Here is a 25,284-nt window from a genome sequence, read left to right on the forward strand (position 1 = left end):
TATCATCTTTCATCTCCTTCAGTTCTCCGGCAAGGTGACACCCCATCTCCCATTCTCTGATCTTTGAATATACATTAACACAGCCACAGGCTAGAGGCGACGTCCCCATTCCCCAACAGCAGTCGACAGCATTTACAACTGCACTCTGACAAGCGGCAACCAATGACAGAGAACTCCGTCAGGTCTCTCTCTCTCTCCACTCCAGTTCACCAACCCTCCTGAAATCATTTTAGTTTAGACTTCGGCTCGAGCTTTTATAAAGGCCAGGTTCGGGCCTAAGATCTAGGTTTGATGGTTAAGCTAGGCTCAAGCTACGTTAATAACAGGTGAAAGCCCGGCTCGGCCCGGCCCAGCAAGTTGATTAATGTCATTTACTGAATATTGCATCTATACAGCGTTAAAGAACAAGGCAGGTTGATAAATGCCTCATTTACTGGACAAGTTGACATATGTCATAACCTTCTACGGAAATAAACCACACGCCCATACATTAAGTTACAGTCGCAAACTTGTTCACAGGATCATTCTTACTGCATCTGAACTTTGATGCATTAATGAGATAATAGGAGAACATGCGACCCAATGTACCCTTGCATTCGGTACAGTACAACAGTGGGAGGACCATCAAGAGAGAGAGAGAGAGAGAACAAAACAACCCCTTCCTCCAGACTAGAAGCAAATTTACAATTACCCCGAGTCATAAATTTGTAGAGACATCGGTTGATACTTGGTACTTCGCTTAATAACCAAGTTGCAAAAGCCTTGCCCTTCTTCTAGCAGCTAAGTCTGATATTCCCCATTTTACTGCAGCCCTAAGCTTAAACCACCCCATGTTGGGTTTACAACTCCTAGAAAAATGAACATAATCAGGTAGAGAAGAAAGAAAATTAATGCCTGTGTCATCACTTGAACCGATAAACAATCCATTCCCTTGTCCCCACGTTGCAGGAAATGGAAACCAACTCTGGAACTGAACCTGAGAATTGTCATTCCCTACCAAATGCCCGCCTGGCACTACAGACCCATCTGACCCACCTGAAACCCATTCACTCATGGCATTTCCATACGGTTCACTGAAATAATCTCTCATGCCGGAATCATCCCTTCCTATTGATGTAAACAGTTGCACCGAATGACACTCTTGCATGTTACCAACTCTGGACTGAGAATGATCCTCCAGAATGAATGTTGATGGGTTATCCAAATGATCGATGGCTGGTTGTGTTGCTTGTTTATCTGCAGAAAATTCTGGTCACATACAAATTTAAAAAGTCAGAATTCAGAAGCAGAGAGGGGGACGAAGGGGAGAAAGAAGCATAGAAAAGCAATGGAAGCATAATAATTCAAAGAACACAGGACTAAACCTGAGGTACCTATCTGGTGACAATGTCAAGACAGTCCATGGCATAGCAGTTCAAACAGAGGATACGGGATGAAATGGGAAGGGATCCCAAGCAAGTAATTGGTATCAAACAATCCTCTGAACCAAGCTGGATGCATCATTGATGAACCAACTTCAATGGAGTGGACCATAGGATGGCAAACATATGAGGTAAACCCTTGCCCAAAGGCATAGGAAGGATGTATGGATGTAAGAGTGGGATTCCTTTTGAATTTTTTCCAAATGATGCTTACTATCCTCATGTACCATCCTAGAAGAAAATCAAGGTTAGACATGGGAATATTGGCCAGTATGACTGCCTGAAAAATCAAGCAAGTGCCTCTTGTCAGGTTTTCCTAGGCACTCTACTGCTTACCATTGAAAATGCACATGGTCCCCTCAACACTAATTGAAAAGATATGTGGACGTTCTCTTTATCACAATTTTTTTCCTGATCGTATGATATATTAACTGATCAGCCAATGCCATTCTTCTGGCCCATTTAGTGATATCTGATAATGAATCATATAGGATTGCCTGAAGATGGACATATCCATGACTTCCACTGGTCATCCACAGGTAAACACTAGACACTCTGGTATCCATCAATAATACTGGGCCATTGTTGAAATATTCTTGCATTCTACCAAACAGATGCATTTGAAGTTGCCTTCTGGGAATACCTTGCATTGTAAACAGGAGATCAGGATGTTGGATATCCAGGGTTGGTCCTGGAACAGCTCCAACTTGCAGTAGAGACAAATGCCTCAAAGGACCATCATTGGGTGGTTCGTCAATCTCGAATATGTTACTAACATTCTTGTAAGCATGCTTTTTCAAACTATCAACCAAGATCTGCCAATGGAAAGGTGGAGTTGATCAGTCTCAAAACAAAACATCAAAAACAGACCCCATTCAGATGGATCTAAATAATGGACAACTAAGATGGGGAGTATAAAATACATTCGCGTTCAGAATGAATAACTATTTAAGATAAATCCTGAAATTGAATCTTTACAAGATTGCGTGGCTAGGGATGAAATGCATTAGAGCATATTGTCTTGCATGTTTATCCTTTGAGATAGCCTATGGACATATTTATGTGGATTCACTTTTATTTGAATTATAGCAGTTGCTCTAACAGTTCTCTTTAGTCTCCTAGTGAGTGGATATTTGTACTCTGGATGTTCTGCCTCTTTTAATTTTTTTTTTTTTTGGGTTCCTAATCAACTAATCATAAAAGAATATACATGGATCTGAAACTCATATATGATATATCAGGTTCAATGACCTTTTTTTAGCCCAATAGGTGCAGTTCAAACATAATCAGATGGAGGAATGTATTGTAAGTTCAAATTGAACTTCTTTAAAGTTCAAAGTGAACTTCTTTAGACCAAAACATGCAATTAAAAAGAATTTCAAAAAGACAGTATTGGAATACAAGGGCCATTGGTCCAACTGAGTTCCCAGAGAAAAAGTACATACCATCTGAGATGCATTGAGGTCAGCTAGAGAATGGTAATATTCATCAAATGTTGCCCCAATAACCTTGAAGATGGAATTAAAAATTAGCCCAATCCTTCGTTCAGCATTATAGTACATGTACAGCTTATTATCTAGAACACAAGCTGTGGCATGTTGCACAATTATGTCCCATATCTTATTTGACATCCCACCAAGAATCTGCAATTTGCATGATGAACAGTCAATACAAACAAAAATTTGATGAAACAAATACAACTGCTTTTTTCGTCATTGTGGTTCAACCAAGAGATTAGTTTCTTACACTGCGCAGCAAGGACTGGTCGGTCACATACAGCCGGAGGAAATCCTGCACTGTGTTAATTCCTTTAGAAGCCAGCCGTGTATGAAATGCACCATCTTTCCCTATCTTCTCCAAACGCCAGACTTCATCATTGAAGGAAGGAGGATGATACTTCTTGTACGCTGAATAAACAAATCAAGATTAGTCCCTATATTACTTGAAGTGCCTATTATGAAAATATCATCCAATTTTATATTTTTTGGTCTCTAAGTTCTGAGATTAGTATCCGCCAAAAAAAAACAAAGTTCTGAGGTTGAGTGAGACAAGTGTGTTCAATGAATAACATATTGGCAATATTGAAAGACTGAAATGTAGTAAAATATAATCCACTGAACTTGGAAGGAAAGAAACAAAGAATGCCCTCTGGATTCTATAGCCCCTCCAAGTTGTAAGTCCCCATGATGAACTGAGCACCCTCATTAATAATGTGCATTGAAAGACAACATTACCCCTGTTAATTGTTCAAATGTGTCAAATAATTGGGGTGATTTTGTATTTTCATCACGCTTGATTGAGGGATACTCTGTTCAGTCAGTGGCCTTTCTTTTTTATTAGCCTAAATTCAAGAAAAATTGCAAGGTTACTCAAATGGATGAGGGGTAGTTATTGTCTCCTTGCTTTCTTCCTTCTCAAACAAAGAAAATCCCACCAATTTTGTAAATATAATTCTCATCAGGGAAAAGCTTGATGAGCTAAAGAGGGAAGCTGAGAACGATTTTAATATGTCAACTAGACCAAAGAGAACCCAAATAATGGAATGATATGGATAAAAAGATTTAAAAAAACAAAAAAAGAAAGAAAGAAAGAATCCAATGCTCCTAGGATATCACTTGACATAAAAATGCTTATGTTTCTACTTGCACAAGCCAGATTTTCCATTATGTTTATTAGCATAACTGCATAACAGATCTGTATTTGACAATGAAACCAGGCAATAATCTCAATCAAGGTTTAAAGTATTGATACACCCCAATGCACGGTTTTTAAAACTGACCTGGAGACCGAACCGGTCAGGGGTCCGGTTACCGGGTCAAACGGTTAACTGCCCGGGTCAGCGGTTTGCTGACCAAAATCAACGGTTTTTGAAGAAAATCCGGTTTTGGGGAAAACCCAAACCGGTCACCTGATCGGTTCCCAGTTTTTCCGGTCCGACCGTCTGGTCCGGTCCGGTTTTGAAAACCATGCCCCAATGTATCAGCAGGAGTGTATATGCATTTTTTTAGTTTTTTGTCAAAATTTCTTTTTATATATGTTTTTATATTATTTAATAAATAAAAAGACTTGGTTTCCTGAAAACACCTTTAAACAAGTGTATCAGAAACCCAACGATACGATACAATACACCCAATACAGGGCGTATCATATCGATACTTTGAACCTTGACCTCAATTACCAATAACACTACAATTCAATGCAACTAAGCAATCTAAATTGTCAAGGGGGGGGCATTGACATGTGAGTATTGTAACATTTAATTCAAATCAAACTTACCATAGTAAAAAGATTGCCTAAAAAGTTATTTTTTCTTTTAAATTTAGGAGAATTATAAATCTTTTGAGACAGTGGCTTCATATGAACAATTTCCTAGATAAAACAAGTTGTTATATCTCTTCAATTTTCAAATGGGGACTACAGTAAAAAGTTAATTTTATAAAGATATTGAACTTACACTCTCCACGATGATCTTTTACAATAAAAGCTCCACTTCGTGCTTCTCTAATTCTTTCTTCACCACAAGTGCTTCGCACAGCTCTAGCTCCTAACCTAAATTTTCGACTTCGTATCCAGCTGGAGTTATCTGTAAAGAAGATTTCACCAAGATGGCCAACTCCATTCCTAAGTGTAATTACCAGATCTCCAGCCACCAATGGCCTTTTCCCTTCTCTTTCACAGATTACACTCTTATTGAATTCCTTCTCAGTCCATTCTTCTTGTTCATCCGTGTCAAAATCACCATCAAGGACAAGAATCTCTATCTTGATTGAAGATAGAGGACCAGATTTGATTATACTTTTAGTACTAGCATCAATGATGACTATCTCAAGTGGATCACCATTCTCAGATTCTATCCGGCTGCCTGTGAAAAGGGTACCTGGCAATCCATTGACAAAATGCAACTGCCAGCCTCTTGATCCAGATGCCTCAATCTGATTGAGAGGATGCCTACAATAAAGTCACCGTGAAAATGAGATTATATTATAATTAGTGGATAAATGGTAACCTACAAAAAAGTCACCAATGAATAAAGTGGCACAAATATGCAGACCTATGTGTGCACAATCAGGTTGTGCAAGGAAATCATGACAAAAGCCTTCTAGGGCTGGGCAAAGCCATCATGACAAAGAAACATTCATTTTGAAAAGATAATAAGTAAAATAATCATTAGAGGCATTAAAACCATAGTGCCTTCAAATACAATTTAAAGTTATAACATTGGATCATTGCTCCATTGCGACCTGGGTGACCAGGGTTCAAATCTTGGAAACAGCCTCTCTGTATGTGCAGGGGTAAGGCTGTGTACATCTGTCCCTCCCCAGACCCCACATTGGCGGGAGCCTCGTGCACTGAGCTGCCTAACATTGGACCATATATATTAGCAATGGTATTAAAGAAGATCTAGCTTGAGAGATGGACCTCAGAACAAGCATGAATACGAAGTAGGTAATCGTGCTTTTATAATTTGTTGTGTTCAGTATAAAAAAAAAAAAATCCCTGGTCTTAAAATGGATCAATTGTAATGGAACCACTGATATCTGACACAAAACACTTACTTTGGAGATGAGTGTATATAGAGCAGCATTCCACGCTCCACCTCCTCCCGGACCTAATTAGCAGATAAAAAGGTAGAGCAGATTTAAGTCATATACTTCAAAGAAGCAGCTCAATATCCATCTAGCTCCTTCACTAGATATTTCCAACAAAACATGCAAAAGCCAATTAGAAAATCACCATACAAAAAGCAAATCCATTCAGGTAAAAGATGGACCATTTTCAGACATCGCTAAACAGAGAGCGAGTAAGATACAACGACATTCTATAAACCACTATCCTCATTTATTCAATTTCAAACAAGCTTAACACCCTCATTTATCTTACCTAAACAAATCAAATACAAAATAAGGGAACTAAAACACATTATTGTCTACAGAAGCTATGCTTAACTTTGATGCCTACAAATGTATATGGTTAATTCAATGTTCACAAGAAAGATCTGGTTAGATTGCTTAGAGAAATGGAGCACTCCCCAGCATATGATGCATGTGAAGTTAAACAAAGATGTTGCTGATCAAAAAAAAAAAAAAAAAAAATTAAACAAAGATGCTTAATGGCTTTAATTAGACTTCAGAGTAGATCCACTATGCATTATAACTTTACTAGAAGCTGTGGAAAACAATGAATTCAAGGTACATAAAATCATGTTGCCCACAAGATTAGTATTATAAACAATTATCGGAACATGCAGATAGCTTATCATTTGATGGTCAAAATCATTTAGAAGAAGATGCTCAACCAAGAAGAAGTCATCTAATAAAAACCTTAATTTTCACAGTTTCTCTGCTGTGAAACTATCAATTATTCTCCAATTTACAAGACTTCAGAAACAACAATAAAGACTACCTCCACTATCTGCACCTAGATGGACTTGTTATCCATCCCAAGGAATCTGGAGAGGGAGTTAATAAACCATGGATATAAACCCTCAAATCAAGTCTGGCTTTCCCATGGATCTATTAATCATATATAATATGCGAGTTAGAAGCAAAACTTCCAAGTTTAATACAGCCCAATACTTTTCCTTCAATAAAGATATATATGATTGGCAGATCCATCCTCAACTGACATTCATGTGGAGCTAGAGACCTAAAATTAGGACCAGTGCAACTCAGAAGTATTTTAGATTAAAATATTATAACTTTTTTGTGGGAAACTCCAATACAAGGTCAGTTACAAGGCTGATGTGGACTCTTGGGAAGTGCCAAAGTGGATGTGATCAATCTAGAGGGGCCCTACACAATGAACAGTTCAAATAAACGAAATATTTCCTCCATGCAGCAGGGGGGAAGAATTGGATTTGTCTGGCAACCTTCCCTATGTGACCTGAGTAGGACTTTTTCCTTATATATAATGGAGTGGTTTTCAGACAAGGAATAAACCACCAAAGGCACAGCCATTCCTGGGAAAGGGGGAGAAATGCTTTCATTAACATGACCAATAAGAAAAGGGAGAAAAGTGTCAAACAGTTAGTGAACCCTAAAATGTAACAGGAACACAACAGCAATATGACTGTTCAATTAAAATTTTTGGAACAGAATAGCTTAACTTCAAATTCCGAATTTAAGCTGGATGGAAAGCAAAGATCTAAATATGAAGATATTTTTAGAAGACAAATGTTGATACAAGCCTATGTACACAAGAAGCTATACATTAGTAAGGGCCCAAAAAGACAATCATGTGTTAAACTATCTATATTCTATACTACCCAAAAATACCAAGCATGAGGTAAATACCAAGATCTTTTGCACAACAGACAACTAAATAACGGGAAAAGTGCAGTTTCTCAATATCATACTAAATTAATAATCATCAACAACAACCACAACCTCATGTCAGGTGGAATAAGAATGAAGAAAAAAATGAGTATTGGTTTCAATTGAGTAGCATCAAAAGTTTCAAAAACCTTTAGAGAGTAAATATAGCTAAATTCTTGAAATACTGAGATGAACTTAACAGCTTTTGGTTCATTAAATACAAACAAAAAGGAAGAATTGTCCTACCACATTTCTCAGAAAAGGTTCCAACTTGGATAAGAAATCTTGCATAGAAAGACCCCTCATTACCTCTCTTACAGCACTGTCAAACAGCACAAATACTTTAAGAAACATAGTCGAACAGCTAAAGGACATAAATTGAAACATTTATCACTAGAGTCTAAATTAACACCCACGTCGCAAGCGTATGTCGACGCTTTGATGTCTGAACTGGTACTTCCAAGGCATTATTCTCAGCATGAAAATATCTCTTGAGTGCCATTGAGCAATCCCAAAAAAATAACAACTGTATCAAATAGAAAACAACCAAAACTCCAGAGCCCCGATCTTACCAACCTATAACTTCGAACTCGAACCGGAAAATCCAACACAAGTACTTAAATCTAAAAGTAAACAACTCAACCGTAGCGAAGGTGCACGGAAGCCTCACAGAAGACGTGAATAACACGCTCACAAAAGTTTACTAGAGATCAGTTAACTGGTAAACCAACAAGAACCATAAAAAATAATGTTTAATTTTCGCTTCTCCAAATAAAACAATTATACAAGGATAAAATTATCTTCTTGTATATGGTGGGCACATTGAACGAATAATCCGAATCAGACATTCTACAACCCTAAAGTAAAAAGTCAACAGACTAAATCATGCAAGAACCGAAAAGGTTATTGGGAGAGGGAGAGTATAAATTCAGTAAATAGCAAAAGAAGGGAAATAGATAAAATAAAAATTGGGTAACAAGCATGTGAAAGAACACGTTAGCATCCACGCGTACCCGAGCAGATCTTCTACCAAGAGTAGCTGCAGCGAAGGGAGGTGGAAGTTGCAGAGAAAGTCCACAACGCGCTTTTCTTCCGTAAAATGACAGCATGAAAGGGACCCAAATTCCATGGTGTTTGAATTTCTCCCACTCCAAGTGGTTTGAATTGAAACCCTAAATTAAAACTCAAAAATATGCAATACATTAGATGGGTAGAAGATCGAACCCAGGATTCTAGTTCCCTGTACAGGTCATTGTCCATTGTCTCCCGCATTCTTCTGCTGTAAAAAGGGAGTAAACCAGTTTTTTGAACCCCTGCTCCACATAGAGGAAGGAGGATAAGAGATTCTGAGGCGTCTGTGGGATTGATGTTGTTTTTTTTATGGATTAAAAGACGAAGTAAATAATAAAGTTGGATCGTCGTCTCCCGTAGATTGTAAAGCACATTGACTTGTCGAGTTCTCTTTTGTGTCACGAAAATTCCCGTTTACAGCACCATCGGTATCGGTAGGTCAGTGCTTGCGAGTCAGCGACTTAGGTGGGGTTTTGTTTTTCCGGATATCTTGCATAGTTTCAACGTGGGCGGGGCGGTAAATTTGGACTTTGGACAAGTCCTCAGTGTTGGAAAAAGGAAAATGTTTACATCTCCGGCGACTGAAAACTACCTGGAAAAGCTGGATTGATGTTGGAAAAAGTAAAACGTCTACATCTCCGGCGACTAGAAACTACCTGGAAGGCTGGAATGTAAACTTAGATTGCAGACCTGCGGTAAGTAGGGATGCAATCAGATTGGATAAAATCCAAATTTGATTCGTTCATATTCCGATCCAAAGTTGAATTATTACATTGGGAACGAGTTGAAGTTTCAGGTTTCAACCATCCATGTTATCTGTTGAAATTCTTAAATCTGATTGAACTGGCGAATTTAACAAAAATTGCAATCCCTCCACCAATTCTTATTTAGAGCTGGTTTGATAAATGCAATTGACTAAACTGACTTATTCATTCGTCGCTTTCTATAAAAAAGGCTAAATTACAAGGTCCCTTGTTTTGCGACAAATACCCCCTGGGACAAGGATCCCTTCCGTTAGTTTTCCATTGAAATAATTATTACCTTCTAATCCCCACATTACCCTTTTAATAATTATTGGACAATTGAGAGAAAAACATTGTTCATCTTCACCAATCTCACGATATACGAACAACAGCGGTGATAATCCCTTCTTTCTCATATTCATTCACATTTCTCTCACTCTTCCTCAATCTCTCTTCTTCCCTTTCCCCTTTCTCTCTTTCCCTTTCTTTTTCCCGCTTTCCTCTACTTTTCGTTACTCTCGGCCATAGTCACCACAATTTTTTTTTTTGACAAGTGAAATGTTTTAAACCAACATTAAACATTTAGTGAGTGTGTGCATGGCTCCACCACCTCGATGGCAGCTTCTCTGGTGACTCGTGCACCCACTACCTCAACTCTAACACAACAGACATCAACTGTGTTGTTTTTTCTCCTCCCCCTTCTCGGAAATCAGTTCCTTGTTATTCTACTTTTGGTTTTGGTTGTTCTTGACTTCTTTCTCCCCCCTCCTTATGCTCTGTCAAACAATTAATAAGGACAAAGCTTTAACAACAAGAATTTTAGAAACCCAGAACCCCAATTCTTGAGATTAAAAAGAAAAAAACGCGTTAATCCATCTTTGAAACGTTGGATGGAGAAGTTCTTGGGTGGGTCAAGAGTCAGACAAGACAAATTGGAAGGGAAAAAATGATAGTTTAATGCTTGGGAATTTTGTTCCTGCACGGTTGCTTGGGAATTTTGTGGTGGTTGGGTAGGCGGTAATAAATGGTAGTTTAATGCTTTCTTTAATGCTTGTACTTATTAAATATATAGAAAGAGTAGGGGAAGCACGTGGTTCTTCTGTTGCTCACACATAGCAATGGTGAATGAGGATTTAATTTTGGAGATTGTAATTAAATTGGTTCTCACCTGCTCTCTTTCTCTCTTCCTTCTCTGGCAATGCACATCTAGCTGGGTGAGCATTCGGTTTTTTCCATTCAAAACCGAATCAAAAAAATCAAAATTTCAAAAACCGGATTAGCTAAATAACAAACCGAACCGAAACCGGAATAATGAAAAACCAAATAAACTGAACCAAAATTTTGTTTCGGTTCTAACCAAAATATTTTTTGTATAATTATTTAAATTTCAATAAATTTATTAAGTGGATCGATTAATTTGAAGTTATGAATTTTGAACACAGATGCCATAAAAAATAGAAAATAGGAAAAACAAATTTGGCAACAATGCCAAAACCCAAAAGAAAATTAAGTAGGCTGGGCTGTACCGCTTTGGGCCTTGCTGCATTCTTAGCTAGTTAGCTTATAGGATATAAGCCAATACCAAACATCTACAGAATAGAAGAAACATAAGTTCTAACAGCTTTTGCTTTCCTTTATGCTCACCCTTACAGTCAATAGCTAATGATTTAACTCAGTATTGTTTAACCTTAGATAAGTAAAGGATCATAGTATTTGCACTAGTAGTATTAAAAGATGATTAATGCAGGTTTACTCAGGTAGCTCTGTAATAAACTGTGCAATCTGTAGGTTAGACAAGAAGATGATCTCTGTAAAATCTGTAGGTTCCTTCCCAAAATATTTGTGACACTACCTAAGGAAAACAATGTATGTAATCCTATTTTCTGTTTTGACAACTGACACAAAAACCAAGTCTAATGTAACTATATTACATCAAGATCATTCCATATTAACAAGAGGAAAAGATACTGCCTTTTGACATTTCTAACCCCTGTGCATGATGTATTTAGTTTCAAGCTTTTATTTCTATCACTCAACAGGACAACACAAATACAAGTACATTTTTCTATATGTTACATTTAAATTGACTTTTAAATCTTTATAAGCTATACTATCAAGGAATTCTACCACATCCAGAACATTTGATCATTCTTAAATGCAATAATATGTACACGTTCATGGACAAATCCAAAAAATTGTTGATCAAGACTATACACTTGTTCAAAATTCCAGGCAATCTTGTCCATCAGCCACACCAGAAGTTCACTTAACTGCTTTTGGTTTCATTGGGAGTGGGTATGGGGAAGAGAACACAAATACTTTTCATGTTCCCCAGCAGTCAGCAACTCTAGTTCTCTATTCTATCTGAAGTTTTATTTCCAAACCAAGGAAATATTAGACACAATGTGTGCCAGGCAAAAAAAAAAAGACAAGGTAGAAAGTTAAACAAATAAATAATACATGCAGACAGATGAAGAATAAATTGATCGATGAGGGTCAAAATTCAAGAACAAGGCCGTGTAAGGCATCAACTATCTTCTTGGTTTGTACTACTGTATCTCTGTAACAAAGAATGAATGCAGAAGGTGTATTAATGGCCGCTCTGTTAAAATATGACAAAAAACTTGCATTTCAAAAATCAAACAAAATAGGAACTAGGAAGGTCCTGTTTGCCATAAAGACATAATAGAAGGTCCTGTCATTCTTGAATGAGCGATTCTAGTCGCCAAACAAAATAGGAAGCATACATAATAGTCCAAAACTTTCAAAGCTTCAAAGACTTTGCCACAAAAAGAAACTTACACCACTACAGCATTTCTACAAAGACTTTGCCTCCCAAGTCCCACCTGCTATATCTATTTGAAAGAAATGCCCCCTTGTTAGAAAATTAAGGTGAGTAAATACAAAATAGTCCAACATACAATATAAGCATGGAATTTAAAAACTTACCCAAGAATAAGCATAGGAATGGATTTAATAATCAAATATCAACCACGATTCTTTGCTCCGATGCACTCTTTGGTAAATCTAGAAGGGAAGAAAAAAATATATCAATTAATCATTTATGAAGACTAAACAAATATCAATTTATCATTAGAAATGGCATATGAAACTTAAACAAAAAAAGAGTATTACCATTTTTAAATTTGTCAATCTCTTCTAAATCTTCTTCAACATTAATTGCATGTTTTGATGACCGAGTCCAATCTCGAGTACATATAAGTGCTTCTGCTACCTTAGGTGTCAAAGAGCTCCTAAATGCATCAAACACTTGTCCTTTAATACTAAAAGTGGACTCAAAAGCAACTGTAAAAATGGGAATTTCTAATACATCACGACCCATCTGTGAAAGTATAGGGAATCTAAGATTGTTAACTTTCCACTATTTTAAAATATCAAAGTCGTCATTACCTTGTCCCTCTTTAGTATCTTCATTCAGATATATATCCAACTCTGATTTAGCATCTCCCCCTCCACTTACTGACTTGTACTTTTTAAATCGAGACATCATCAACATCTTCTTTGCTTGTGATTGTTGGGATTGCTCACTCTCTGTCTCACTTAAAATTGAACACTTCACATTTTCAGTAGTTTGTCCACTTCTCGTTTGAGGTGCAAACATACTCTTATATTCATTATACAACTTATACAAGGCTTTCCTAATTCTTTTTGCAAATTCTTGACCCTTGGCACTTTGATAAGTTTCATTAAGTACAAATTCCACATACTCTAATTTGTGTCAAGGGTCTAACACAATTGCAATATATATCAACTTATTCATTTTTTCAATGTTTCCCCAATACTTATTGTACTTCCCTTTCATCCTCTCTACCATCTCCCTTAAATTTTTGTCCTCAATGTTTACCCATTCTTGCAAAAGGCACTCAACTAAATTAATTTCATGGAAAAAGTTGTTTGATGTGACATACAAGGAGCCTAAAACCCGTACTGTGAGATCATAAAAATGTTGTAAAAATAGCATTAGCCTCCTAAATTCTCCCAATCAAAACAAGTAGGAATCCCATCCTCCATCTCAAGTTCACTTCTAAAATGAGGATATGATCCTCAAACCTCTCAAAAACTCTTTCAAAATTTTGAGTTGCATCCAACATTAGGCATGTCAAATTCCATCTAGTACTAACATCCACACACAACAAACTCTTACTTTGAATATTTTCAACCTCAACATATTCTTTAAATTTTTGCAACCTAGCCAAAGATTGCCTCACATATCTCACAGCCTCTCGAACACGACTAATAGACTTATCCATTTGTTTCAAGCCATCATTCACAACTAAATTTATAATGTGTGCAATGCACCTCATATGAAGCAATTTCCCATCTAGAATACAAGTTCCCCAATTAAAAATTTTCCTTTTCAAGTATGTAATTGCAGCATCATTTGAACTCGCATCGTCAACTGTAACAGTAAAGACTTTATCAATCCCCCATTCAATCCAATATTTTTCCACCGCCTTACCAATGGCCTCTCCTCTATGACTAGAAATTGGACAAAAGTTAAGAACCCTTTTTTTTCAATTTCCGATCATTATCAATAAAGTGGGCCGTTAAACACATGTAGTTGATTCTTTGCAAAGAAGACCATGTGTATGTAGTAAGACAAATCCTTTGGCATGAATTTTTTAGGAATTTCTTTAACTCTAATTTCTCATCTAGGTATAATTGGTAACAATCTCTGGCAATAGTCCATATAGATGGAATCTGAAACCTAGGACAAGAAAGTGTCATAAACTTTTTAAAGCCCTCACAATCCACAACTTGAATGGAAGCTCATCAACAATGAGCATCTCAGTTAAGCCCTTTCTAATGGCCTCTTGGTCAAACTTCCAACAACTAAGGGAATTCATCTTCTCATTGTTTTCACCATCCCCCTCCATTGCATATTTAACTGTGATCGTTTTGCCTCTAAGCTATAGGGGTTTTTCTTACATATGCTCATGTGGTTCCTTAATGAGCCTGTCCCATTTTTCTTAGAGTCACAACAAAATTCTCTATCACAATAGTTGCGCTTACCCTTTATTTCACCATTATCTGAGATAAATTTGGAAAAGTGGTCCCATACCTCTAACCTTGGCTTCATCACTTTTCTTTTTCCTTTAACAACTACATTCATCGAATCCATTTGGTTGGAAGGTCATGACCGGGGGTGTGGACTTCCAATTTCAGTAATATTGGTAGGAGTCTCTCCAATTTGTTGTGACATTTAAAATCACAATTCACAAAGGATAAGATATATGTTAAAACTAACAAACAAATGGAATAAAATACTTGAACATCTACAATCATAATTCACTTAAGTCATTGTTGGGATGACCATTGAAGAAAAATATCAATTTCCAAATTGAGTCTACACTCCACAAACAGAATAGCCGGATTCATCAGATGGATTACAAGTATATATATTACAAGTAATTAGTAGCCAAAGAAAATAAAATAAAAAACACAAGATTTGATGACACCCATAACCCCATTTTATTTTTGCAAATCCCCCCTTTACGTTTTCTCTTCGTGATTTAATAAGGAATCCAGTTTGCCATGACCTGATATTTCAGAGAAGCAAAGTAAACAAGTAGTGTCATATGAAGAATCCTAGGTTGTTTAGAGAAGCTAAGTAAACAATCCAAAGTAGTAGACATGAAGTTTAAATTTTAACTTCTAGAAAAAAAAGGAAAATCTAACTAATTAAATGCCAACAGTTCAATATGTTCAGCTAATTATTTTTATTCTTTAATAGGGAGACAAAGGATCCCTTTTTTATTTTTACTTTTGTGATAGAATGAAGAAATATAAGACAAGCTAAACTTGATAGCTCCGATTGTCAGTTTATTAGTCAATCCAGATTGTCCTTTTTCATTCTTTTATCATTTATTGAAACAATTTAGTATTCAGAAAAACACAAGTATATAATCACCATCAGAATACCGATTTTTACATTTATTTTTCCTCCTCTCGGATCACATATCTAACAATCCCCCTTCCTCTTCAAGCAAAGCAAACGTTTCTAATATAATGCAAGTAATCAGCATAACAAGCAATCAGCATGGCAAATTTTGATTACTAAAGTTTCACTTTATCTATAATGCAATTGGAGGCCTAATATTTTACTATAAGTTTCACTTTATGATGAACCTACAATTTATCTATAATTTTTGAGGATTTTAGCATGGATTTTTATGTCGGTTTTATTAATTTTTGCCTTAATTCAGCTTAATGCTAAGAATAAGTTTCAGGGGTAATTAATCCAAGAAAAATAAGGAAAAGGCAAGGAAAAAATGTTCAAAAAGACCAAATTCAGCCAAACCCGATTGTGGAAGCAAGAAAGAGCACTTCGGCCCAAGAAGAGCAAGTGGATTCCTTGAAAAAAACCAAGAAAAGAAAGCCTAGCTAAGAGTAGAATTCGGCCCAGCAAAGAAGGCCCATTCTCAGCCCAAAAGGACAACTCAAAGTATAGCTATCATGTGTTAAGAGAGAGCCTAAGTGCAGCCCAAATAGCAGCCCTTAGGAGGCTTTCAAGAGAGCTCTAGAAAGTTCAAGAAATTGATGTAATACACCCCATTCTAGAGGCTTTAAGAAATGGCAAGAGCCCCCTTGAAAAACTATATAAGGAGGCCTCTAGGAGGGGGGAGAGGTGTTCAATTGCTTGAAAGGAAGGCTCACCCACTCTTAGAGGTTCAGCCACCTTGAGAGAAGAGAAGAGAAGAAGGCTAAGCGCAAGGAAGAAGAAGAAGAAGAAGAAGAAGGGTTGAAGGAAGTTCAAGTCAAGCAAGCAAGAAGAAGAATGTGAGTTCGAAATTGGGGGTTTGTGATTCAAAGATCTTTTGTAATAACTCAATTGTAATTTCATTCTCCTTTAATTTGAATTCAATTTCTTTGTTATATTTTTCTTTCTTCTTTCTCCTTCTTCCATTCTTCCTTGATGTATTTCAGCTTGTAAAATTTCAGTTCAGCAGTCTAATTCTTTTTTATTCATTCGAATGGTCATGAATTGTACTTGAAGTTTCTTGAATAAGGGTGTTATTGTAGATTAATTCGGCCAATTAACTTTCAAAACTCAGATCTGAATTCTCAAATCTGAGATTGCAAGATCTGAATTGCTTGAAAGAGAATCCATGTCTGCAAATTTCAAATTGGTCGAAGGGATCTAAAGCTTGGAATTCCTAGAGTGCTTGAAAGAGACTCTAGGAATTCAGATCTACTATTCAAGAACTGAATTGGATGCAAGATCAGAGATAACTTGCACAATTCAATTGTTGATCAATTCAGTTTTGAATTGATACCTTAGATGTATTTGAAGAAATGCATGCATGAGGATTAGATCTTTGATAGAGATATGGGGATCATCACTCATGCATAGATTGAACATGCACTCGAAAGAGACTGTTCATGAGCTTGGGGTCTGACCAAACCAAGGCTCAATCATGATTTATTCGAATGATCCAAATTGATACATTGCTAAATTCTGAGATTGACATTTACTACTTACTCTTCTAACCTGATTTGAAGGCAATTGGGCCAATGATTTAGATAGATTTTAGTTTATGATTTGTAGCTTTCATTAAAGTTTTAATTTATTTATTAATCAGATAAGAAGTACTCAATTTAGTATTGATATTTTTCCTAAATCCTCGTGGAAACGATACTTCACTTACTACTTTATTACTTGAACGGCTAGTGCATTTGCTAATGTCACAATGAGCCACGTCACTTTATCTATTAGTATTTTATCTTTCAAGGAAAACATAACAAGCAATCAGCATGACAAATTCTTCGCCATTAGTGATTAGGCACAAGGTCTTAGTGACTTAATTTGGTCCCAATAATTGCCAAGTGTTCCACGCATCAAGTTCTAGTATCGACTATCGTGACCCATCTCCTTGACTCGTAAAGATAAACAGGACGACAAGTTTATAGGCCCACCAAACCCATCTACGGCTCCTTGTCCCCCAAACTCCAGGAGCAGCCACTCAAGTATATGTTAATGGTAAAAGGAATGATTAGAGAATTTCAGAATGTCTTCAACCTTTGGTAGTGTCACTTTCAGAGTGTTGGGACTTTGGACTTCTGGAGAAGAAGAAGAAGAAAAAGAAATACACGTTGGTTGTTGTAACTTGTAAGCCTGTAAACTGGCGGTGAAGGAGTGCCTGAGTGCGGAGTGCCTGCCTGAACTGCGGCAGACGAAGAACTCTGTGTGGGAGGATTCTCGAATCTCGCTCTCTGCCTCTTTGGAGTGATGGAGTCTGGTCTGCTCTTGGCTCTTGCTCTGGAGTTGACTGGAATAGCCGAACAGATGAATAGATGATGAGGAAGACGAAGTGCAGTGCCGAACTGGAAACCGGAGTGGAAACTCTGGACTCTGGAATGGAACTATGGTCTATGGAAGTCTCAACTGATCCAACTCTCAGAGTCTCAGGTCTGTATTCCGGAACTGGTCCACTGGAATTGCTTGAAAGAGTCTCTCCTCTCTCTTTCTATTTTGGAATTTCTTGTTGTTTTGGAATTTGCCAATTTGGACTTTACGTGATAAGTGTTAAGTGATAACGTGAACGTGTCTAATACGCTAAATAATTGCCTACTTTTTTACTAATTCGGTTAATGGTCAATCTTCCATTCCATATATGTATTAATTAATTAAATACTAATACAAAATTATAAATCATAATATAAACAATATTAAAAATATATAAATATAAAATTAATTCGTTTTTTTCGGTTAACCGAATTGGAAAATATGGTAACCGAAACCGAAAATCGAAATTAACAAAAACTGAATAGAATAATTGAACCCGACCGAAAAACCAAATAGGTTGAACCGGTTAAATCAAAATCAAAATTTTGGTTCGATTTTTTTATTTTAACCGAATTATGCTCACCCCTAATTGTGGTGATGGCAGTCGCCATCTCTATGATATTGCTATTTGTGGGTATCTGTGTCATGGTCTTCATTCATATTTGTATAGTTGGGAGGTTTTTGAGGAGAGGGTTCACTAGACAAAACTTGGTTGAGAGGGCCAACAGTGGAGCTAACAGCATGTCGCATGATGATCTGCAGAGGCTTCCTTGCTTTGATTTCAAAGCAGGAGAAAAGGGGAGTAGTCCCATTAACTGTGTTGTTTGCTTTGAGAATTTCAAGGTAGGTGACAAGTGCAGACTACTTCCTTGCAGGCACAGCTTTCATGCTAACTGTGTGGATTCATGGTAATTGAAGACACTCGTCTATCCAATTTGTTGAACCAGTGCTGACCCCCAAAAGGCTGGTGTGGTTATGGGCGATTCTCTCTCTCTCCTCTCAAATCAGCCTCTTGAAGCTCTGAAAGTTGGAATTTATCTTGGTTCCTCAATTCAGCTTTGAACAAGGAAAAGAATAAGTTGCTGGATCTTTGTTCTTTCTTTCTTCGTTTTCACAGATCCAAGAAGATTCTCTACCACTGTGGGTTGTCAGTTTTGTGTCAATCGAGGTTCAGTTTCTATGCTTGAAAGATGACACACTTCTGAGGTAAGGAGAGTGAGCCTTGATGGGTTCCTGTGCTTTTCCACTTTCAGATCTTCTCACCGTTGTTTCTTGGAGGAGGGAGGAACCCAGCTTCAGTCTAGGCAACTTCAGTTAGGTGGAAAACATCAAGGCCATAATCATGGTATGTGAAGTGAAACTCAAAAAGAAGAAAAACAATAGGTTAAATAAGTTTAAAGAGAAAAAAGGGTAAGAAAAAAAAAGTAAAAAAAGTTTAGTAAGGTATTTTAATAATTTAACGCTTTCTGTCATCTGACTTAACGGCCAAGGGGGGTCTTTGTCTAACGGCTAAAGTTTAGGGGGATTTTATCGCAAAAAAAAAGTTTAGGAGGACTTTGCCACTAACCCCATAGCACGAGGGGGTCTTTGTAATTTACCCCAAAAATAAGTAATAGGTAACCCAATTTCAGTTTCGCCCGCCATGGTACTTTTTTTACTAAAACGACATAAAAATGATAAGTCATTCATTTCATTCAAACGAAGTACGTAAAAGTTAAAAACAAGGAGGACAAAGGATATTACACTAGCATAATATAAAGTTTTTCTCTATTCTTTCCAAAAAATAAAGGGCAATTTTCTTAAACTACAATTTACTAACTCTATTCTTATTATTTACATATTGTCTTAAAGTACCCAGTTGTTTTTAATAATTACCTAAAATTTCCTTTATCGTTAATTTTACATCACACTTTGTTTACATTTGACATTACATAATTTTTATTTTTTTAAATTCCTAAAATACCCTTATTGTTCCCTATCTTTGCTCTCACATGTGACCCTCTCTGACCTCAACCCTATTCTCTCTCCTTCCGTGTCCATTTCTCGTCTAGGAGTCCAAAATGAGTTCAGAATCCAATATTCATTCCAGTGGTAACATCTAATGGGCTGTGGTTACTATTCATCATCTTTAATATCGAAAGGAAAGCATAATGGCGACAACTAGAACTCTCTTTCCTTCCATCTGTTTTCTCTCCATTTTATCATCCTTATTGCCATTCTTTCTCTTCCATTTACCCTCCATTCTTCTCCCCCTTCCCCCTCCCTTTGTTTCAGACTTTCAGTCATTGTTCATCATCTTATTGATGAGAATAGTAAACACCCAACAACAGTACTTTCTCAATATTCTCACCTATCTCTGGCATATTTTTTTTTAACTGGAAGATGATCCCTGAAACACTAACAAATGATTCTTTAATTGGAAACCCTCTGCCTCGACCCATATCTGAAGTCCCAAAGGATTTACCTACATCTACCTCGGATATCTTCATTGTAGAAAAGGTTTTGCTGAACCTGAAACAAGGAAACTTCAATTCCTTACACCATTTGTCTTGACGTTTGAATCCATAGATCATTGCCAACATTTTGTACAAATATAGATCAAATTTGTTGTTGAGTAAAAAGTTTATAGATTTTCTAGGGACAATTTCAAGTTTTAGACATTCTATGTACTCATTGAGTGCGATGATTCGCATTTTGGTCAGGAGTAAGAGAATTTTAGAAGCACAATCTTTGGTTCTTCAAATGGTTTGAAAGAGTGGTGTTTCAAGAGCTGAAATTGTAGATTTCAACTTGTTTGGCAGGGTACCCATAACTTAATAATTGGCACTCGTAGCACCTTTCAGTGTTTGCTTTAGCTTGGAAGGCATCGATATCACACGAATTGGCCCATCCGTGCCCACCATCAATCTGGTGTTGCAAAGCAAGATGATGCATCGGAGGATCTCTTCATCAGTTTGGTTTTATTTTGAAAATTTGAAAAATAGTGGAAGGTAAATTTGACATTTCGTTTATTTCCATTAACACTTACCTATGGTGTCAATTGTCAAAAACAGTAGGGGTACTTTAAGACAATATGTATACAATAGGGTAGAGTTAGTCAATTAGCTAAACTATAAGGATAGTTTATGAAATTTGCCCAAAAATAAATCACGATATCTTAAGCCATTTGCATCCTCTCATAGCCTCATGGTTGATCAGTTCAATGGTAAGAGCAAAGAGATAAAAGCAAAATGGACTTAAAAACATTAAAAAAAAAAACTAAATCCAAAACATCTTTAAGCCCTAAGGACAAATTTAATTTGGGCTGATTCATTTAGGTCATTGAATTCGGCAAAATTCCAATTCAGTCCTATTATTGAAAACTTGCTTTCAAATCCAATCCCAAATCCAATTGGATTTGAAGTCATAGGATTCAAATTCTAATATTAATGGATTCATATCAGATTTGGATTTAATCCGATTTGGCTTTAATTTTTTAATACAAAAAATTAAATATTTTTCATTTTTTATATATAATAAAATAATGTAAATATAATATATTGAATTTATATATATATATATATTAAAATAAAAAAATATTATAATATAATCACATTAGATGAAGTCAAATCCAAATATGATCCGATTACATAAAACATCATCTAAATATGAGATAATTGGATTAGATATTGAATTGGGCCACAAATTTTCAAATATCATTGATAGCCTAGTTGGGGGACATGGATTTGGGGGATGGGTTTATGCTTATGGTGTGCCTTATTCGTGCAACTTGGGTAGGTCCAACGACCTAAGCCTTTACTGACCCAACTTGTAATTTTACTAGTAAGGACCTGTGCGATGTACGGTGTAGGTACCATGGTAAGGCTTAGCAACCACTATGTACCTACACATGGGAAAATCTGAAAGATTTAATAATTTTATTTTTCATTTAATATTGATTTATAAAAAATAATTATTGTTAATTGAATATGAACAAATATTTTTTAATAAATTTAGTTTTATTAATAATTTGTAGTAATATTAATAATTTTTATTCTTTTTATTATTTTTAAATGAAATCTTTATTAATTTTAAATAAATAAAATAATTATAAAAACTAACATTTTTATTAATTCCACTAATAATTAACAATTATATAGGAATAACAATGGGGTGGGTTCAAGGCAGGGCACCACATCCCTTTCCCTGCCCCATAGTCACGACACTCTACCCCATCCCTGCCCCGACCCCAATGTCACGCGGGTTTAGGGCAAGGTAACCATTCCTCAATGTCGGGCGAGTTCAAGGGTAAGGCACCCCACTCCTCATCGGGTTGTGTTGGGTTGGCACAACACAACCCGCACAAAGTGCGAGTCGTGTCATGATGGCCTACGAGGTGTCCCGGGTCGTGCCTCCCTCTTCTAGGATAATTTGGGGGGTCGATTCAACACAACCCACGACTCGAACCCACACGGGCCCATGTCATGCCATGGGTCGGGCTTTGGGCCAGGCCATGCCGCACACCAAGCCAAGCTCAAGGTAGGGCACCCACTCCTCATCTAAGGTTTTTAAAATTGGACTGGATAGAAAATTGTTCTAGGGTCGAACGGTCTAACTATTCAGTCCAAACAAATGACTCGCTCTGCCAAAAAAAAATTAGAAAAAGAAAAAAAAGTCCAAAAACTGTTGTACAGGTTGACGGTTCGACCGCCAAGGTTAGCAGTTCGCTAACCAAATAAACGATTTTTGGACAAAAAGCAATTTTTAAGTGAAACGGTGTCCGGTTCCCAATTTTTCTGGTCTAACTATCTGGTTTAATCTAGTTTTGAAAACACTATCTCATCAACCCAATATTCAATTTGATGATAGAAATGATCAAAATGATATATTGAGTATCAACCACATGGTAAATTTCTAAAAGTACACTAAATTGTCTTTAATATTCAAAAATGTAATTTTATGAAAATTTTGAAAAATTTATTGTACTTAATTTTGAAAATTTATTCAAATTTATTTAAATTTTTATTAAATAATTTATTTTCATTTTAAATGGTTTACTTACAGAATTATACTATTTTATCTTATAATTTCTAATATAAACTAACCAATAGTTTCCTTTTTCCAATATTATACTAATTTATCTTAATAATTTGTGTAATTATTTGTTCAAATTATAGTTTTCCATGTCCCATAGTCATTTATCTTTAATAATTTTTAATGAAAATTACATAATTTTTCAATGGTTTTCCAAAATCTATCAAATGTAATAAATTTTCCTAAAATTTCCAAAATATTCTAATAATTTTCAATAATTATTTAACGCATTTTAAATAAACTTTCAAATACTTTATATCTTTTAATTTTGAAAATGTTATTTTACAAAAAATGTAATTTTATGAAAATTTTTGAAAAAAATTATTACATTTGTGTAACTATGGGGATTTATTGAATTTTTTTAATTGTTATTAAATATGTTTTTTTTGGTAGTTTACTAATAAAGTTGCACTAATTTATCTTTTATTTTTCAATATAAATTAATTAATAATTTTATGTTCTGACATTATAATATTTTGTTCCCCCATTTGTATTTGGTTATTAATTATAATAATAACAATAACTAAAATTTTATACTTTTTGAGCATTCACGTTATAGCAACTATAGGGAAGGTATTTGTAGCTCTCTTTTTTATTGTTATCTAGTGAAAAGTATGCTACCATGTAATTTACCTTGGACCTCCCAAGGAATAGTAATATTAATAGTTCTCTTTAACTAAGTTAATATAGGCAAACTTAAAAGCAAAATGATAAATATCATCAAAATATAATTAAAGACATTTCCAAGGAATACTATTAAATTTCCCAACAATTGCACTGGTTGTAACAGAGAGTCTGATTCAATCTCCAAGATCTTCCAGTTCTGCTCAAAAGCAAAAAGAAGAGCTCTAAAGATAGCTAGGAACTAACTTGCAAAATGCCTTGTTTAACTTCAAAAGTTTCACCTGCAGCCACAATGAAATTCCTTAAATTAGAAGAAACCACAAAACCATATGCCCCATCAGTTATATTCTTCATACTTCCACAATCTCAACCTGTAACTCATGAAATTTCTTTGGTTTGAAAGTCCTGCCAAATACTTAGCCGTGCAATATAACATTTTACATGAACTTCAAAGACATTGCATCACATCATTGACCATTTTATATCAACTTGATGCAACTATGAAATTTGATTAAATATGCAACCAACTTGATATATCACAGAAGTCTTTAGCTACCTGATTATAAGGATCAACATAGAGTAGATCACAGAAGTCTTTAACTAATGCTCAAAAAACTCTCTAATCTCAAGTCCTTTGCTGTTGATTTTTCCAGAGCCTCGGAGAGAACCACCTATAGTACTGTTAAAGTACAATATGATGTAGTTACTAAACATTGCTGCATAAAAGAAAATTCTCATGCAAAAAAAAATGGAGAACAAAAAAAAGGATAAGTTCATGTGTGTGCCCCCTACCGATGATTTTTGATGTGCATTAATTCAAGAAAATAAAGATTCAAATGGAACAATTAATTAATTAATTAATTAATTAATTAAAGAATAAAAAATTTTCATAATTCTTTCTTACTGGAATCAACTAATTAATTTAAGAAACTGAAGGGTAACGCAAGGAACAAATTAAGCAAAAGAAGAGTAAAAAGGAAGGAATAAATTATAAGAAACTTATAAACTGATACCCAAAAAGCACAACAACGATATTAAAAAAGCACCAAAGCACAATAGTGATAACAATGCTAACAGAAAATGCTAATTAAACCATTGGGTACACCACCACGCTCAAGCTTAACAGCAACGGTATAAAGCGAATTAGGAATTGAAAAACTAATGGTTTAAAGTACTAAAACACAAATAATCACCCACAGAAACATCAACTTTGTTGAACCCACGATACAATGTCTCAAATATCACCTTGGGAAGTATGGGACGATGGGAAGATACAGAGCAAGATCGTAAACGGGATTCATTTACAAGACGATGAGAAGTGAGGGACGATGGGGTTCATTTACAGGGACAATGGGAAGTGACAAAGCAAGATCGTGAAGCAGAGCAACAATAACTTAATTGAGCCCACAACGTCTCAAATATTACATTGCAAAGTGAGGGACGATGGGAGAAGAAACAAAGCAAGATCGTGAGTGGTGTTTGTTTCCAGGGATAGACCGGATAATTCATCTTCTTAAATCTTAACCCGCATACATAAATTGTGTCAACGAAAACCGACGCATGGGGCGACTTCTTCAGTGGCTGTTTCTACTTTCTAGCCCATTTGCCCCGGAAATACGTCTAAAAAGCTGCTAGAGAAGTCGCTGGCAATATGTCATAGAAAAACGGTGAGAAAATGAAAATACAGTCAGGATTAAGAGTCAAAAATGAGAAAAAGAGAGTGAAGAAAT

The 25,284-nt window shown here is 35.9% G+C and overlaps 1 protein-coding gene across 4 annotated transcripts; it reads right to left on the reverse strand.

The window, feature by feature from the left end:
- Positions 1 to 467: 467 nt before the first annotated feature.
- Positions 468 to 9,634, reverse strand: LOC104598845 (calmodulin-binding protein 60 B-like). 4 transcript variants are annotated; one of them, XM_088901415.1, is made up of 9 exons: positions 8,749 to 9,627; positions 8,152 to 8,261; positions 7,982 to 8,057; positions 5,978 to 6,030; positions 4,876 to 5,369; positions 3,168 to 3,328; positions 2,867 to 3,064; positions 2,065 to 2,236; positions 468 to 1,248 (listed from the first exon to the last, which is right to left on the reverse strand). In XM_088901415.1, the coding sequence occupies exons 1-9, from the start codon at positions 8,842 to 8,844 to the stop codon at positions 740 to 742; spliced, it is 1,869 nt and encodes a 622-aa protein (XP_088757541.1). In that variant the 5' UTR covers positions 8,845 to 9,627; the 3' UTR covers positions 468 to 739. The 4 variants fall into 4 exon arrangements, with proteins under 4 accessions (XP_088757541.1, XP_088757540.1, XP_010259391.1 ...); XM_088901414.1 differs by having other exon boundaries at positions 7,982 to 8,076; positions 8,749 to 9,618; XM_010261089.3 differs by lacking the exon at positions 8,152 to 8,261 and having other exon boundaries at positions 8,749 to 9,634.
- Positions 9,635 to 25,284: the final 15,650 nt, after the last annotated feature.

Source organism: Nelumbo nucifera, chromosome 3, assembly GCF_055504915.1.
Source record: "Nelumbo nucifera cultivar China Antique chromosome 3, China Antique-T2T, whole genome shotgun sequence".
In the NCBI taxonomy this organism is placed as follows: domain Eukaryota; kingdom Viridiplantae; phylum Streptophyta; class Magnoliopsida; order Proteales; family Nelumbonaceae; genus Nelumbo; species Nelumbo nucifera.

What these genes read in the sequence shown, in the direction of transcription:
- LOC104598845 (XM_088901414.1), bottom strand. Translation starts at nt 8,864, where the DNA reads ATGGAATTTGGGTCCCTTTCATGCTGTCATTTTACGGAAGAAAAGCGC. An exon ending in TTGGTAGAAGATCTGCTCGG is followed by an intron (nt 8,262 to 8,748) that starts GTACGCGTGGAT and finishes TATTTGATACAG; the next exon opens with TTGTTATTTTTTTGGGATTG. An exon ending in TATATACACTCATCTCCAAA is followed by an intron (nt 5,370 to 5,977) that starts GTAAGTGTTTTG and finishes ACTTTATTGTAG; the next exon opens with GCATCCTCTCAATCAGATTG.